General features: G+C 44.9%; 1 protein-coding gene across 1 annotated transcript; it reads left to right on the forward strand.

Annotated features, from left to right (window-relative positions):
* Positions 1–9,344: 9,344 nt before the first annotated feature.
* Positions 9,345–10,286, forward strand: LOC138267279 (olfactory receptor 1G1-like). Its single transcript, XM_069216136.1, has one exon. It carries the CDS (start codon positions 9,345–9,347, stop codon positions 10,284–10,286), a length of 942 nt encoding a protein of 313 aa, XP_069072237.1.
* The last annotated feature ends 6,670 nt before the right edge of the window (positions 10,287–16,956 follow it).

The following is a 16,956-nucleotide window of genomic DNA, read 5'->3' on the forward strand; positions in this document are numbered from 1 at the left end:
TCCCAAGGGGAGGGGGTCACAATCCTAACCCTATTGGGGGAATCCTCCATCTGCAAGATGGAGGATTTCTAAAAGTCAGTCACCTCAGCTCAGGACACCTTAGGGGCTGTCCTGACTGGCCAGTGACTCCTCCTTGTTGCTTTCTTTGTTCCCTCCAGCCTTGCCGCCAAAAGTGGGGGCCGTGGCCGGAGGGGGCGGGCAACTCCACTAAGCTGGAGTGCCCTGCTGGGCTGTGACAAAGGGGTGAGCCTTTGAGGCTCACCGCCAGGTGTTGCAGCTCCTGCCTGGGGGAGGTGTTAGCATCTCCACCCAGTGCAGGCTTTGTTACTGGCCTCAGAGTGACAAAGGCACTCTCCCCATGGGGCCAGCAACATGTCTCTGGTGTGGCAGGCTGCTGGAACTAGTCAGCCTACACAGACAGTCGGTTAAGTTTCAGGGGGCACCTCTAAGGTGCCCTCTGGGGTGTGTTTTGCAATAAAATGTACACTGGCATCAGTGTGCATTTATTGTGCTGAGAAGTTTGATACCAAACTTCCCAGTTTTCAGTGTAGCCATTATGGTGCTGTGGAGTTCGTGTTTGACAGACTCCCAGACCATATACTCTTATGGCTACCCTGCACTTACAATGTCTAAGGTTTTGTTTAGACACTGTAGGGGTACCATGCTCATGCACTGGTACCCTCACCTATGGTATAGTGCACCCTGCCTTAGGGCTGTAAGGCCTGCTAGAGGGGTGACTTACCTATGCCACAGGCAGTGTGAGGTTGGCATGGCACCCTGAGGGGAGTGCCATGTCGACTTAGTCATTTTCTCCCCACCAGCACACACAAGCTGGTAAGCAGTGTGTCTGTGCTGAGTGAGGTGTCCCTAGGGTGGCATAAGACATGCTGCAGCCCTTAGAGACCTTCCCTGGCATCAGGGCCCTTGGTACCAGGGGTACCAGTTACAAGGGACTTACCTGGGTGCCAGGGTTGTGCCAATTGTGGATACAATGGTACGTTTTAGGTGAAAGAACACTGGTGCTGGGGCCTGGTTAGCAGGGTCCCAGCACTCTTCTCAGTCAAGTCAGCATCAGTATCAGGCAAAAAGTGGGGGGTAACTGCAACAGGGAGCCATTTCTTTACACTACAGAATGTGTAATAATGCAATACTGAGTCAAGCCACCCGTCTGCAAGCACTTCCTCAGCACTCCTTGTCAGTCACCTTCATGAGTAAGTGTGCCCCCTGGTCCTGACCCCTTACCTTCCAGTATCCTTGTATACCTGTGCCCCCTCAGTGGACAGATCCCATCTCTGCCCAACATCCCTAGCCCTAACCCTCTTCCCCTTACACTTCTGGCTCTTATACACTGTCAGTTGTAACCCGAGTCCTTTCACTGACAGGTCTCAGACCTTCATGCCATCATAAACACCATCAGAATCCATGCCCCCCACCGCTGCCGGTATCCTGGATACACCCAAAATCATATTAGAGAAAACTGCCTGATACATGAGGCATCCCAAGTAGGACTGCCTGGTTTTTACTTCCTCCAACATCACTACCTCTCTTGCCCACCTCTCAGCCTTTCTCTCTAGCCCACCCTGGCAGAAGGTGTTTTACAAACTCCCATGCTTGGTTCAACCCCTGTAGGAAGCTGGATCTGTATGTACGATATAAAAATGAGATATGGTGTGCACAGAGTCCAGTGGATCCCCAGAGGCTTAACAGAGGCTAAAGTCGATAATACTAATGCTCTCTTTTGTGGTAGGGTGGCTGAGCAGGTAGGGTTATCAGAGGGTAGTGCAAAGCATTTGTTGTATACATGCAGACAATAAAAGAAGCACACATTCAATGACTTATCTCCAGACCAGTGTTTTTTATGTAGCAAAAATGTATGTTCTTAATTTATTTCTAGAACCACAAGATTAAATGTGCAAGTAAGTACTTCAATGGATTCGTATTTCACACATATATCAATAGTACTTTGTTTGAAATCGATAAGTTATACAGTTTATGAAATATTGACAGTTATCTGTTTTATAAGTTGACACAGTGCAATAGAAATGTTGACAATTATCTGTTTTCAAAGTTGACAGTGTAATTTTCAGAAACAGTTCCTTGGGGAAGAAGTTAGTACGATTTACAGATAAATACTTGACTTACAGTTCCAGGCTCCAGGGGTTAGGAAGTCCACAGACTGGGATTCAAGTGAACCCCAAACACCCACCACCAGCAATACGGGGCCGCCCGGGGCAGAGGTCAAAGTTGAGGCAAATTTAACATGGGTTCCTATTGAGACTGCGGGTACTTGAAATCAGGCCTTCCTGCAGGTGAGTACCCGGGGCTTCGGAGGGCAGACCTGTGGGGTTTAGAGGAGCAGTGGGATGGCCACAAGTAGGCACCAAACACACACCTTCAGCGGCTCTGGGGCGGCCGGATGCAGGGTGCAAACCAGGAGTCGGGTTTCCAATGTTGGTCTATGAGGGGACCCCAGGGGTCACTCAGATGCTGCAGGCGAGGTCCAGGGGGTCAGCTTGGACAAACCACAGGCTGCACAGGGAGGAGGGCCGCCTGCTGAACGAAGCTGCACCGAAAGTCGGGTTCTCCAAGGCCTGGGGGCTGCAGGTGAAGTGTTTTTTTAGGCGTTGGATATCTTTGTCCGGAGCTTTCGTGGTCAGGGGGGTCCTTGAGATTCCCTATGCAGGTGTCGTTGTGGACGGGTGGAGAGGTCAATCCAGGGTGGGCACTTGCTCATAATCACCTGGGGACTCTCTCTAGCTGGTTGGGCCACCTGGTCACTGGCCAAAAGAGTCCGGTGCAGGTTGGTCAGGACTCATGGACCTGGGGAGGCTCTGGAATCCCTTGGTTGATGATTCTTTATGGACAGGGCCACTGTCCTCAGGAGTTCTTGGTCCTCTGTGGTGCAGGGCAGTCCTCTGGAGTTTGGCAGAGGTCGCTGGTCCCGCTGATATGCCACTTTCTTTGTGCAGATTCTCTGAAGCAGGAGACAGGCCGGTAGGGCTGGGGACAAGTCAGTTTGTGTCGACTTTCTCTGTGGGGGTTTCAGCTATGCAGACCTTCTTCTTGTGAGGTGGCCAGGAATCTGGTGAGCTGGGTTCAGGGAGGCCCTTAAATGCTGGATTTAGGGGTGTGTCAGGGGTCAGAGGGCAGTAGCCAACGGCTACTGTTCTTGAAGGTGGCTACACCCTTCTTGTGTCCACTCCCTTTGGGGAGGGGAACACAAACCTAACCCTATTGGTCCCTGTCCTTCAAACCAAGATGGAGGTTTCTGCAGGGAGGGGCCACCCTCAGCTCTGGTCACCTTAGGGGTGGTCATAGCCGGGGTGGTCACTCCTTCCTGTTTTCCCTAATTTTCCAGCCGGACTTTCTGCCAAAAGCGGAGCTTTGTCTGTGGGGGCGGGCAACTCCATTAGCTGCTGTGCCCTTGGGCACTGTAACAAGAGACATGAGTCTTTGAGGCTCGCTGTCAGGTGTCACAGTTCCTGCAGGGAGAAGGTGTGAAGCTCCCCCACCTGGGACAGGGTTTGTTACTTACCACAGAGAGCAGAAAGGCTGTCACCCCATGTGGTCAGAAACTTGTCTGAAAGTGGCAGGCTGGCACAGATGGGTCAGTCCTGCACTAGCAGTTGGGCTAACATACAGGGGGCATCTCTAAGATGCCCTCTGGGTGCATTTCTCAATAAATCCCACACTGGCATCAGCGTGGGTTTATTCTGCTGAGAAGTTTGATACCAAACTTCCCAGTCTTCAGTGAAGCCATTATGGAGCTGTGGAGTTCATGATGACAAACTTCCAGACCTTATACTCAATATGGCTACACTGCACTTACAATGTCTAAGAATGGAATTAGACACTGTAGTGGCATATTGCTCATGGAGCTATGCCCCCACCTGTTGTATAGTGCACCCTGCCTTAGGGCTGTACGGCCTGCTAGAGGGATGACTTACCTATGCCACAGGCAGTGGTTTGTGGGCATGGCACCCTGAGAGGGGTGTCATGTTGACTTTGTCTTTCTCCCCACCAGCACACACAGGCTGCAAAGGCAGTGTGCATGTGCTTGGTGAGGGGTCCCCCAGAGTGGCATAATACATGCTGCAGCCCTTAGAGACCCTCCCTGGCCACAGGGTCCTTGGTACCATGGGTACCTTTTACAAGGGACTTAACTGTGTGCCATGGGTGTGCCATTTGTAAAAACAAAAGGTACAGATTTTCGGAAAGAACACTGGTGCTCAGGCCTGGTTAGCAGGATCCCAGCTCACTTTCAGTCAAAGTTGGCATCAATATAAGGCAAAATGTGTGGGGGTATCCATGCCAACAGTGGCACTTGCCCACAAACCCCCAAAAGCATTTCCCATGGAAGGGTGTTCCTGCCACCTTTCCTGAAATAGTCACATCTGACAGTATTCTTTCCAACAACATTACTTAATCTACTACTCTGCATTTCCTTACATCATCCCCTCAGTCCCCCCACCACCCTTTATACTCTATGCTCTGCTCCTACTCTGTAGTATTTGGATTCTCATATCATAGCTCCTCCGGGAGAGGTGTGTGCTTGTAGTCACACTTTCCTCAAAGTGACACTCCCACTTTGTTCCTAATACTTACCTCCCCGGGGTCAAGCACCCCCCCCTCCTGGAGGAACTATGATATGAGAATCCAAATACTACTGGGTATCAATGACGGACACCATAAACAATAGGTATCATCTTATGACACCACATTAGTAAGGTGAATTGCACCATACCACAGAGCATGTATTATTTATGCTTTCATTAGAGATGCTCAAACAAGGAGTAGCACCGGGAGTCCACCTTGGTCCTGAAGAGGTGCCTAGGGGTAAGGCATGCAGACTAGGAAGTCAGGTACATTACATCCCCCCTTCCGCAGACCCTTTTTAATCATACCACCTCCAAGAGATCTATTAAATCATTGGAATTACCAGGAGACAGGTATTTGTAACTCACCCAATACCCCTCCACTCCTATCCCTCCTGTGATTCACATTGACTGGACTACATCAGCGCTCCCACGTATCCCGTGGGTCGTAGCACACCCTGCTCCATATGGGAACGGGGAAAGAACCCAATGATGAAGCATGCCACCAAGCGGTAACCATGGCGGGTGAGGGTTTTTCTAGCAGGAAAATCCTTTTTCCTATCCATCCTGTAGTAGTTCTTTTAGCTGGGCCTATTTTGTAATGTTATATAGGCTATAAGGAGGACAGACCCAGCCCCTCAACCTCCTTCTCCCTCTCTGTTCTTGTACACCTGCCCTCCTAACACAGTCATTGAGGTGCTGCAGCACTTGCCCAAATCCCTCCTATATCACCCACTCCAGAAAGAAATTGAAAGTCTCAAGAAATATTCAAGCTGATGAGCAACCCAGTAGCATTGATTTGTCAACAAAAACATCCCTTCAAGCAATAGTCCCTGCAGAGGAAAGTCATCTGGATGCACCAGCAGCAAACAAAATGCTGATTGTATTTTGTTCGTCTTCCACATTTCGGCCACCAAGTATTGCTTTTTGGGGGCTCTAGATTAAATTTTCTTGAGGTTCTCTCCTCTTCCGCCCTCTCTATACCAACAGTGGTTGTTGCCCCTTGCCACCCCTCTGTAGCTCGTGTTAGTTTGCTTCTCCTTAACAGTATTCTGGAGCTAAGTTGAGCACACCCTTTACTTGAGCTGCCCAGAGCCGCTGCGCTGTTCTGACCTGCTGTGGCCCCCTGATCACTGCCAGGGCCAGCCGCCTTCTCCCATTGACCATCTGCTTTAAGACACTGCTGTGATGCCCTACTCGTCGCCTTCTTTCATTGAGCCTCTACGCCTTTATGCTCATTGCTGATCTCTTGCGCCGATGAAGCGTCATAGTCTCTGGCCAGTCTCCGCCGCCATCTTGCTGTGAGAGTGGCTACTCTTAGCTTAGCTGTCCACGTGCAAGGTACAAGGCTCTATACTCTATAGGCACGGCCTGCCCTTGCCTGGTGTCTAAATGTTATATATATAATTATATAAATACATTCATATTTAACATAAAATATTTTTACAAATGTTTCCAAGTTGGAAAAACTTTACTTTCTCTCCTGCGTTACCATACGGGCATCTCTGCCACCAGAGTGCAGATGTCCTTAGCGTATCCTATAGGGAACTTTTCTATACTTTTCCATGCACGGATCTCCGCCCTGACTGCGGAGATCTGCCTATGGTAAAATATAGGCAACTTTCACCGCTTTACTATACAGCGATCTCCGCCCAGACTGTAGAATATCCTTGTGATAAAATATAGGTAGAATCAAAAACATTTATTCAACTTTGAAAAAAAATGGGAAAAAATAATGCCAATAATTACTTATTTTAAATGTGGAACTAAAGAAAAAATGCTACGGCACTATTTAACAAGATGTTTACTTAAAATAAATGATATAAAAAAGGGAAATGTCATTAAAAGTATTTTTCTAAAGGTTAAATGAAAAAATAAATTCCCACCTAAATTAAAAAAATAAAATATTTTTAATATTCATTAATAATTATTAAAAGTGATTTATAGAATTAATTAAAAATAATGTAATATTTAGTAATGTATTATTTTTAAAAGCAAAAAATTTTAGTGAAATATTTTAGGATGACACTCAAAATATGTACTGTTTTTAAATCTTCTTAACAGATCATGTTTATCTATGTTTGCAAAATATTTAAATTAATTTAAGTTAACTATGTTTCCTATAGGGTTGTTTTTAAGTCACTAACTGTATTGATTTCTATGGGAGGGTGTTGCAGGATCAGAGGTTGGCTCTCTGTGATGCTCGACTTGACTTCAGCTCTGAGTTGGAATACTTTACTACTGTCCACGGTCCCTTTTTGGCTGTAGTAACTTTAAGAAGTGCTGATTGTGAACAGGTTTACTCTTTACCTCACTCCATCCCGTTCAGTAAAACGTATTCCCCATTTTCCAGCCACCCCCTCTGCCCTCCCCACATTCACTACTAAAACAGATACTTACATGGGCAAAGACTCCACACTCGAGGAGGCGATCTCTGCACAGGTACAGATAGTCTGGGAGGCGGGGTAAACTCCGCACGTAGGTTTGTGAATAGCATTTTGCATTTTGTAGTGCAAAATGCGGTTTGTGGATAGGCCCCTGTGTGTGCAGCCTGGAGCTTTCCTGATAGAAACATCATCTGCATCAGCTGCATTGGTTAATTGAAGAAAACGAGGACTACAGTTCCCAGAATTCTTTGAGTTCTTTAAGAAAGGACATGGAAAAGACCAAGGGACATGCATGCATGAACCTAGGTAGCTAAAAACCTATTAATTCTCTTGATTGCAAATTAAATGCTCCTGGCGCTTCATAAGATGCAGTAATACAATAATACAAACAATACAGACAACAGCAGCCTTCCTGAACTCAAACCCAAAAAACAACAAATCTTTGAAACTGACTGATCGAAGTCTGTCACTTCCAAAATAAAGATATTGATGTTTAGGTCTGCGTGGAGGACTCCTAAAGAAACTTTGGTAGACAGTTTGGGAGTAATAGCAGCACTGCAACACATATACAAGTGCTTCCAGTGTTTAACAAGCATTGGTATAGCCAACAGACCTGGCTTTAAGACGCTGGCGTGATGGTAAATCGTGTTTGTTTATTGGAAGCTTGTGCCAGAAAAAAATATGGAAAAAGGAAAAATGCAGACACCTAAATATGGACGTTTATGTTTGCAATAAAAATGTACATTTAAAAAGCATTCAATGTTGAGGATGTTTCTGTAGGTCTTTTAAAAAAAAAATAATCAGTTGCGCCATGCACTCACCGCACCTCCTTCCGTCTCTAGCAACATCACCGCTTTACAAACCTTTGCCACAAGCTCTCAGAAATCTTCTGTAACAAAATCAACTCTACATACAGCATATTCAATCCTCCACCGGGCCTCGTCACCTTTCCAACTCAACTTCCTATCATGGCTGAAGAACGCACCCTGACCTCATGGCCCACTGTCAGTTCCGTCAAAATCTCTGCTACCCTTAACATTAGCCACTCACAGGGCCCCATCTGACCCTTGCCCCACCACACCTTATCTAAAGGACTCCTAATGATCAACGAACCACTAATTCCCACCCTTAATGCCTTCATAGGATAGCCAGATGCCACTCTTCATTGGAAGTGGTCATCAGGAGGGAGGGAACCTGGTAGCCCATTGGCTACCAACCATGTCCTTCCCTAAGGGCCTTTTCTGTACATAAATAGGGCACCCCTGCCACCTAGAACTCAGATCTTGACTGGACTGGAAGAAAGACCGAAGAAGGACTGCCCTGCTTCACCCAGTTCCCGGTGAAGAGAGGCTACACCTAGGTGGACAGCACCTGCTGGCTAGTGAAGACATGGATTTACAATACATCCGCACAAGCAGCTGTCATCCTTCTCATACCAGAGATCCCTGGACACGTCCAACCACCTCCTCTTCACCTCTCGTCTCCCCACTTCTGGGTCCACCAGATGTCCCTCCACAACCCGCCTCACATTCACCCACAAGCCAGCGTGATAATGACCTTCATGTAACCTCTGAAATTAACACTGTTATGAAAAGAGTCTATTTTACCTGGACGTAAAAACATTTCTTTTAACTCCCCCCAAACTCCATGAGTCTGTGGTTGGCACTTTTAGAAACACCAGACTCCACTATACCAACAATCTTCATTCTGCCCCACACCCTTTGTATATTGGCTGAGCAACATAGAAATTCTGTCAGAAAGTGAGAGTCAGGCTAGTAAGAAGCAACCCTGCGATCCTAGTGCCTAGAGAGAGTTGCTAGCCTTCAGTGAGGTCCAAATGTAATTAATTCATCTACGCCTCATGTTGACGTGTGGCCTGGGCATTCCCAACATTCATGCAATGAATCCTTCCTTGACAATCCAGGAGGTCTCTACAACCTTCCCAAACATCACCAACCCTCACATGATTCATACAGAGAAGTCTGACTCGCGGTTGCCTTGGCCTCCAAGGTTAAGATTAGCCCTTTCCATTCTTCAGGTCCCACCTAACTTCAACCTTTCCAGAAAGGTTCTAGGTAGACTGGGTCTGGAGATGATCTCATTGATTCTGTGTACCATGCAAATCCTTTATAAATCTATCTATATGTGTGTGTGTGTATATATATATATATATATATATATATATATACATACATGTATGCATATGGTATTTCTATATCGTGAACCTACCCAAAAGGCAGTGGAGCAATTAACTGTGAATTCTTTCTCACTTCCCCAGTAGAGCGTGGGTGGTACGCGTGGAGACAGTCAACAAGTCATAGGTGACACGCTTCATTCTGCTGGGATTGACTGCTAACCGTGGATGGAACGCATGGAGAAGGTCAACAACACGTTGCTGACGCGCTTCACTTTGCTGGGATTGACTGCAGGCCTCGGGTTGCAGCTTCCTGTCGTCACATCTTTTTTGCTCATCTACTTCTTTACCCTGCTGGGAAACTCTATGCTGATTTTCCTGGCCCAGTCGGACCCCCGTTTGCACACTCCCATGTACCACTTCCTTTGCCACTTGTCCCTCATGGACATTTGTTATTCCTCGATCACACTCCCCAGAATGCTGGTAAGCACTCTCTCCGGAGACTACTCCATCTCTTTTATTGGGTGTCTCTCGCAGTTGTATCTGGTTCTCTCCTTTTCCATCATGGAGGCTTTAATACTTGCTGTTATGGCATGGGATCGCTATGTTGCGATATGCAGTCCATTGAGATACACGGTCCAGATGAACGAGCGCACTTGTCACCAGCTGGCCGCGGGCTCATGGATCTGCGGTTCCGTTCCGTGTGTGGTGCACACCACCCTAACCTGCAACTTACAGTTCTGCGGCCACCATGAGATTAATCAGTTCTTCTGTAACATACAGCAGCTACTGGAGTTGGCCTGCACGGACACATCACTCAACAAGACCGTTCTTTTCATCCATGGTGGGATAGCGGCGCTCATCTGTAGCACTGCAATCCTCTGGTCGTACCTCAACATCATTGTGACCATCTTGAAAATACCCTCTGACAATGGGCATCGGAAGGGCTTCTCCACCTGTGCCTCCCACCTCACCGTTGTCTCCTTGTTCTATGGGTCCGGCCTCCTAACCAACTTGCTGCCCTCGTTCAGGTTCCCCCTCGAAGCTCATAGGCTAATCTCAGTGTTTTATGTGGCCCTGACACCAGTGCTGAATCCGATCATATACAGCCTAAGGAACCAGGAGGTGAAGCAGGCCCTGAGAAGAGCAGTGGGACCTCACCTAAAATAGACTCTCTCCTGAGAATCCCAACCAAACACAAAACTGATGTTAACATTCTTCAGTCAGTATTGTATGTATGTATGTATGTATGTATGCATGTAATGTTATTTATAAAGTAGCACCTAGCTACAGAGCACCAGCGGGCTGTAAATTAAATGGAGTTTTCAATAAATAACAGGTTCATAATAAGGGTTTATAGATGAAAGGAGAAATAGTGGGCACACAGCGAAGAAGGGCCGGATGTTAGCAGTACCAAGTTATGCTTAAAATGACAGAAGCTGCTCTTGTCCATTGTGACAACTAGCCCTTGGTCAAATTTAAGTTCCTGCAATATAATTTATAGAATTTTGGGAATTTCACTTTGTTTGTCACATGATATCTATAAAATGTTGCCAATATTAGGGGTGGGCGAAAAATTCCGCTCTGCCGGTGGAGTTTGCGGGGTTTTGCCCACTCCACACACTCTTGAAGCATGGAGTTCTAGCAAAACTCCACCAACTGCTGTACAACCCATACCATATCATAATGCACCTTCCCATATTATACAATAACAACCCATGGCATATCATAACGTACCTTCCCATATACAATAACAACCCATGCCATATCATAACATACCATATTATACAATAACAATCCATACCATGTCGTGACATACCATCGGATATTATGCAATAACAACCCATGCCATATCATAAAGTACATCCCCATATTATAGAATAATAACCCAAACCATATCATAACGTACTGTCCCATATCATACATTAACAGCCCACGCCGTATCACAATGTACCATCCCATATTATACAATAACAACCCATACCATATCATAATGCACCTTCCCATATTATACAATAACAACCCATGGCATATCATAACGTACCTTCCCATATACAATAACAACCCATGCCATATCATAACATACCATCCCATATTATACAATAACAACCCATGCCATATCATAACATACCATCCCATATTATACTGTAACAACCCATACCATATCATAACGTACCGTTGCATATTATACAATAACAACCCATACTGTATCATAATGTACCATCGCATATTATACAATAACAACCCATGGCATATTATAACGTACCATCCCATTTTATACAATAACAATCCATGCCATATCATAACATACCATCCCATATTATACAATAACAACCCATGCCATATCATAATGTACCATCCTGTATTATAAAATAACAACCCATACCATATAATGCATCATTCCATATCATACAATAACAACCCATGCCATATCAAAAGGTACAATCCCATATTATACTATAACAACCCATACCATATCATAACGTACCGTCGCATATTATGCAATAACAACCCCTACCATATCATAATGTACCATCCAATATTCTACAATAACAACCCATGCATACCATATTGTACCATACCATATTATACAATATCAACCCATGCCATATCATAACGTACCATCCCATATTACACAATAACAACCCATTCCATATCATAAAGTACCATCCTATATTATACAATAACAACCCATACCATATCATAACGTACCAGCGCATATTATACAATAACAACCCATACCATATCATAACGTACCGTTGCATATTACACATTAACAACCCATGGCATATCATAACGTACCATCGCATATTATACAATAACAGCCCATGGCATAGCATAACGTACCATCCCATATTATACAATAAAAATCCATGCCATATCATAACGTGCCATCCCATATTACACAATAATAATCCATACCATATCAGAAAGTGCCATCCCATATTATACAATAACAACCCATCGCATATCATACTGTACCATCCCATATTATACAAAAACAACCCATGCCATATCATACCTACCATCTTATATTATACAATAACAACCCATTGCATATCATAAACTACCATTTCATATTATAAAGTAACACCCCATGCCATATCATAACGTACCATCCCATATTATACAATAACAACCCATGGTATATCATAACGTACCTTCCTATAATATACAATAACAACCTATGGCATATCATAATGTACCATCCCATATTATACGATAACAACCCATACCACCACGTACCATTCCATATTATACAATAACAACCCCTACCATATCATAACGTACCATCCCATATTATACAATAACAACCCATGGCATATCATAACGTACCATCCCATATTATACAGTAACAACCTATGCCATATCATAACATACCATCCCATATTATACAATAACAGCCCATGCCATATCTTAACCTACCATCCCATATTATACAAAAACAACCCATGCCATATCATAACCTACCATCCCATATCATACAATACCAACCCATGGCATATCATAACCTACCATCCCATATCATACAATAACAATCCATGCCATATCATAGTGTACCATCCCATATTATACAATAACGACCCATGGCATATCATAACCTACCATCCCATATTATACAATAACAATCCATGCCATATCATGGTGTACCATCTCATATTATACAATAACAACCCATGGCATATAATGTACCATCCCATATTATGCAATAACAACCGATGGCATATCATAATGTACCATCCCATATTATACAATAACAACCCATGGCATATCATAACGTACCATTCCATATTATACAATAACAATGCATACCATATCATAACATACTGTTGCATATTATACGATAACAGGTCTCCCCATACTATACAACATGACAGTCCATAACAGATCACACCGTATTATACCATATTACACATTAACAGCCCATACCTTACTATGAAATGACCGACCATATCATACCATATCATATCTTACCATACTATACTGCACAGTGGCAGCCCGTAGCATACCATATGATCCAATCAAGTCACAGTCACCTCCCTTTACCTCCACCCAGCTGAGCCCTCAAAACACCCTCACCCCCCTTACCTCGACCATGCCGCGAGCCCTAAGTCACCCTAATTTCCCTTTATCTCTACCCACCCCTCAACTCTCAGTTCACCCTCACCTCCCTTTATTTGTACCCATCCCTGACCCTAAATTCACCCTTACCTCCCACTACTTCTATTGACCCCAAGCCCTACTACAATTTGCCCCTTCCAGTGTTACTTTTGTTTTTGCTTTTGCTTGCACCGTTCTCAACCTCCCGCTCCCGCACTGCTGCTTGCCCCCCCCTCTGCCCCCCCTCCCGAGTTGTTGCTTGTCCAGTTCACCCCTCGCCCATTGTTGCTTGCCTCGTCTACCACATACCTCTCCTGTCTAGCAACAACAAAAGTACCCAAAACTCACACCAGAGGATGTCGAAATGCTACAAAGATGAAAATGGCACTGCTCCCCTTGTTCTGAATGGCCCTTTTGGCGATGTCTTCATGCTGAGCCAAAACAGCAAACTTCTGCTCAGACTTAAGATAAACCTTTTTTGTGAAAACAGAGACTAATCCCATACTGAGAAAATGGATTACTGTCCCTCGCGGTCCACGCTGACATTGTCATTTTGCTTTTTTTCTAACTTTAAGCCATTCTGCACAGCAGCTGTACAGCAGCTGCACAGCTGTGCACATGGCTACCATAAAATGACAAAGCCAATGGCTATTCCATAGGCAAGACCTATTGGCTTTGTCAAATGCTTGTTGGCTGTAGTGACTGATGCATTACATTATTTCTCCTTTGTTAGTCTTTCCTTTCTACAAATTTTTCAGTTTTTTCCAAGTTCTTCAAAATTTGATTTTTAAATTTAAATTTATTTTCAATGCCTGAAGCCATCCATTCAGTTTTTGCTGATACACAGCCGTTGGCATGGGAACTATTTTCAATTCTTTTTCCTTTGCTAGGATGTGTTTACATCAGTATGGGCGAACACTTGCACCTGTGGATCTCCTTCCAGAGATGTAGACAAGTTGGTCTGCACTGTTGTTTTCCGTCTGATGCTTGACCCATTCCACTCAATCTGAAATCATCAGCTGTTCTTTTAAAACGAATCCAGGGACATCATTTAAATGTGTGCCCTGCTCTTGGCACACAAATTAGCCATGGTCTAACAACAGGTGCCTGCACCAGAACAAACCTTGGGAAGCATGGGCAGCGCTTTGTAGCCTAATATGCGTGTTCTGCTTGTATAGTGTAAATCTAGCTGAAAAGGCAGCGAGGCGCTATACGGGTCAAAGGCAAGCATAGAGTTAATGAGGGGTAGGAGAGGTAGGTGATTATTGGATTGTTACTGGAGAGTGATATAGAGCTCTTTAAAGAGGGAAGTCTTCAACTCTTTCCTAAATTGAGGCACCCCTTATGGAAACAAAGACATTGTTCCAGATCCTGGGTGTATAGATGGAAAATGCCTGCTGTCTTGTTTTTTTTTTTGTTTCAACACTTCTTAGTTTGCAGCGTGGCAGTGGTCTGGCTCTGGGTGTGCCAGGAGCCAACCGAGATGGTGAGCTTGTTGGCAGGATAAGCCGGGTGCTGGTCATTATGGCTTTGTAAATGATGCAGCAGGTTTAGACAATGATGGAGGCTGGCACGGGGAGCAAATGGAGTTCCATCAGAGTGGGGAGTTGAGATAATGTTTCATCAAGCACTGGATGAGAAATGCAGTGGCATGCAGGACAACCTTCAGGGGTGCCTGGGTGGGGTCTGCAAGGCCGTGGAGCAGGGCCTTACCACCGTCCAGATGCAAGAGTACCTGGGCTTGAACAGCCTTTCTGAAATTGCTTTCTGGAAAAAACGGGTTCACTTTCTTTAGATGAGAGAGCTGATACAAAACTATTTGGGCAATGTGCTCCTTGAGAGTGAGGTTGGTGTCCAAGGTGAATCCAAGTGATGTAGTATTTGGTGAAAGTCGGGGTTCCTAGCTGGCAAGGTTCATGTCATTCAGCCAGATTTGTTGTGTTTCTTGCCTTTTGTCAGCAAATAACAGGAAATTTGTCTATAAATCTTACCATGTTTGTGATGATTTTTCCACACCTTGTTAAATACACATGTTTGAAAAGAGGGTACACCATGCCCAAATACTAGATCCTAGTCTTCTCTGCAAGCAGATATTAAGACGCAGCAAAGAAGGCCATAACTTTTAAATCTGCTCTCAAGAAAGCCTCTTCAGTAGCAAACAGTCCCATTTTGCTCACCCTCTTACACGTCCTATTTTGACTTTTTAAAAGCTCTTCAGGTGCTTATCGCTGCATATGTGTCCTGGTGATGACCCATGAATCCTTGAACCACCAAGCGTCGAAACATCATCCACAGCTTAGTGGATTCACAAGACTGACTTACTGTGCACCATATCAAAGATTTTGCCTTGCCTCATCTGTCCTATAACATGTCTCCCCTCTTCTACTTACAGTGTGTTAAACACTGTTATCAAAGGTGGATCACATCCTCGCCTGCACTGAGCACTGTATGGTCACAGCACTTTATCCAGTCCTTTGAATTACTTTTGTTTAGTAATGGGTATCTGCTACCATCCCAACCACTATTGTGTGTTTTTGACCAATGAATGTTTTAATGTATTTATGCCTTGTTTGCAATTGTTGAGTAAACTGTATATTGCTTTGCTCAAAAATGCTGAAACTGTAGAAAAATACAGATGGAACCACTCTTTTATATTATGTTAAAAACGTACTTTCAGCCTTGGTTTTCAAGTCGCTTTCATTTGTGTAACTTTTTCTATGTCGGCATCAAGATGAACCAGGGGGAGTATGTTCACTCGATAAATAACAAGAAAAACCTACATATCGTTGTTTGTAAGTCCAGGCTAAATTTTTTTACACCTTCCATCCTACTGTCATGGTGTATAATATCTCTTCTACATTGAGTCTTTGTCAATGCATCCAATAAAATCTTTCTGTCAAACTCCATGTGCGCTTTGACTGACATGTCATGGTTGAGGTAACTGTCTTCACTCCGCACCATTGGCCAAAAGATCCATTCTCAAATCTCTGAGCCAAGAGGGTGTTTCCCACTGGAGGTTTGCACGATAACATGCCTGATTTTGGGATGGAACCCTTCAGTAGAAGGGGCCGTGGGCTTTGCGGGTGGTTTTGAGGGAGGTTTTCTTTCACTGCACACTGCAGACCTGTTGAGCCCTGGCCTTTTGCAACCAGCTGACCATCCCTCCTAACTAAGAAAGGCCCCAGCATAGGCACATCTTGTTGGGTGACGCTGAACACACCACACTGAAGACCGGTGCATGATGGTGTGTCTACCATCACTGACCTGCCTGAGAGCAGCCTCAAATCTGCAGTGATAGGACAGAGGCACTTATGTGGTCCTCACACACGACACCGAAGGCTTCACACATAGGTCACACTATAAAGAACAGCTCTCCCAACCACACACAAGGTGGACAGCCTCTAACCCACCACAGAGACCAGATGTTCAGGGCTGCACCAGCTAACACCGAACACACCACCATAAAGACCTGCACATGATGGTGTGTCTACCACACTCTTCTCCATCACTGACCTAACTGAGAGCAGACTCACGTCTGCAGTGATTGGACTAAAGACCCTCTGTGGTCCTCATACACGAAACCCAAGGCTTCCCACATAGGTCACACTATAAATACCCGCTCTCCAAACCACACACAAGGTGGACAGCCTCTAACCCACCGCAGAGACCAGATGTTGAGGGCTGCACCAGTTGACTCCGAACACACCACCGTGGAGACCTGCGCATGATGGTGAGTCTA

This window comes from Pleurodeles waltl, chromosome 12, assembly GCF_031143425.1.
Source record: "Pleurodeles waltl isolate 20211129_DDA chromosome 12, aPleWal1.hap1.20221129, whole genome shotgun sequence".
Classification (NCBI taxonomy): domain Eukaryota; kingdom Metazoa; phylum Chordata; class Amphibia; order Caudata; family Salamandridae; genus Pleurodeles; species Pleurodeles waltl.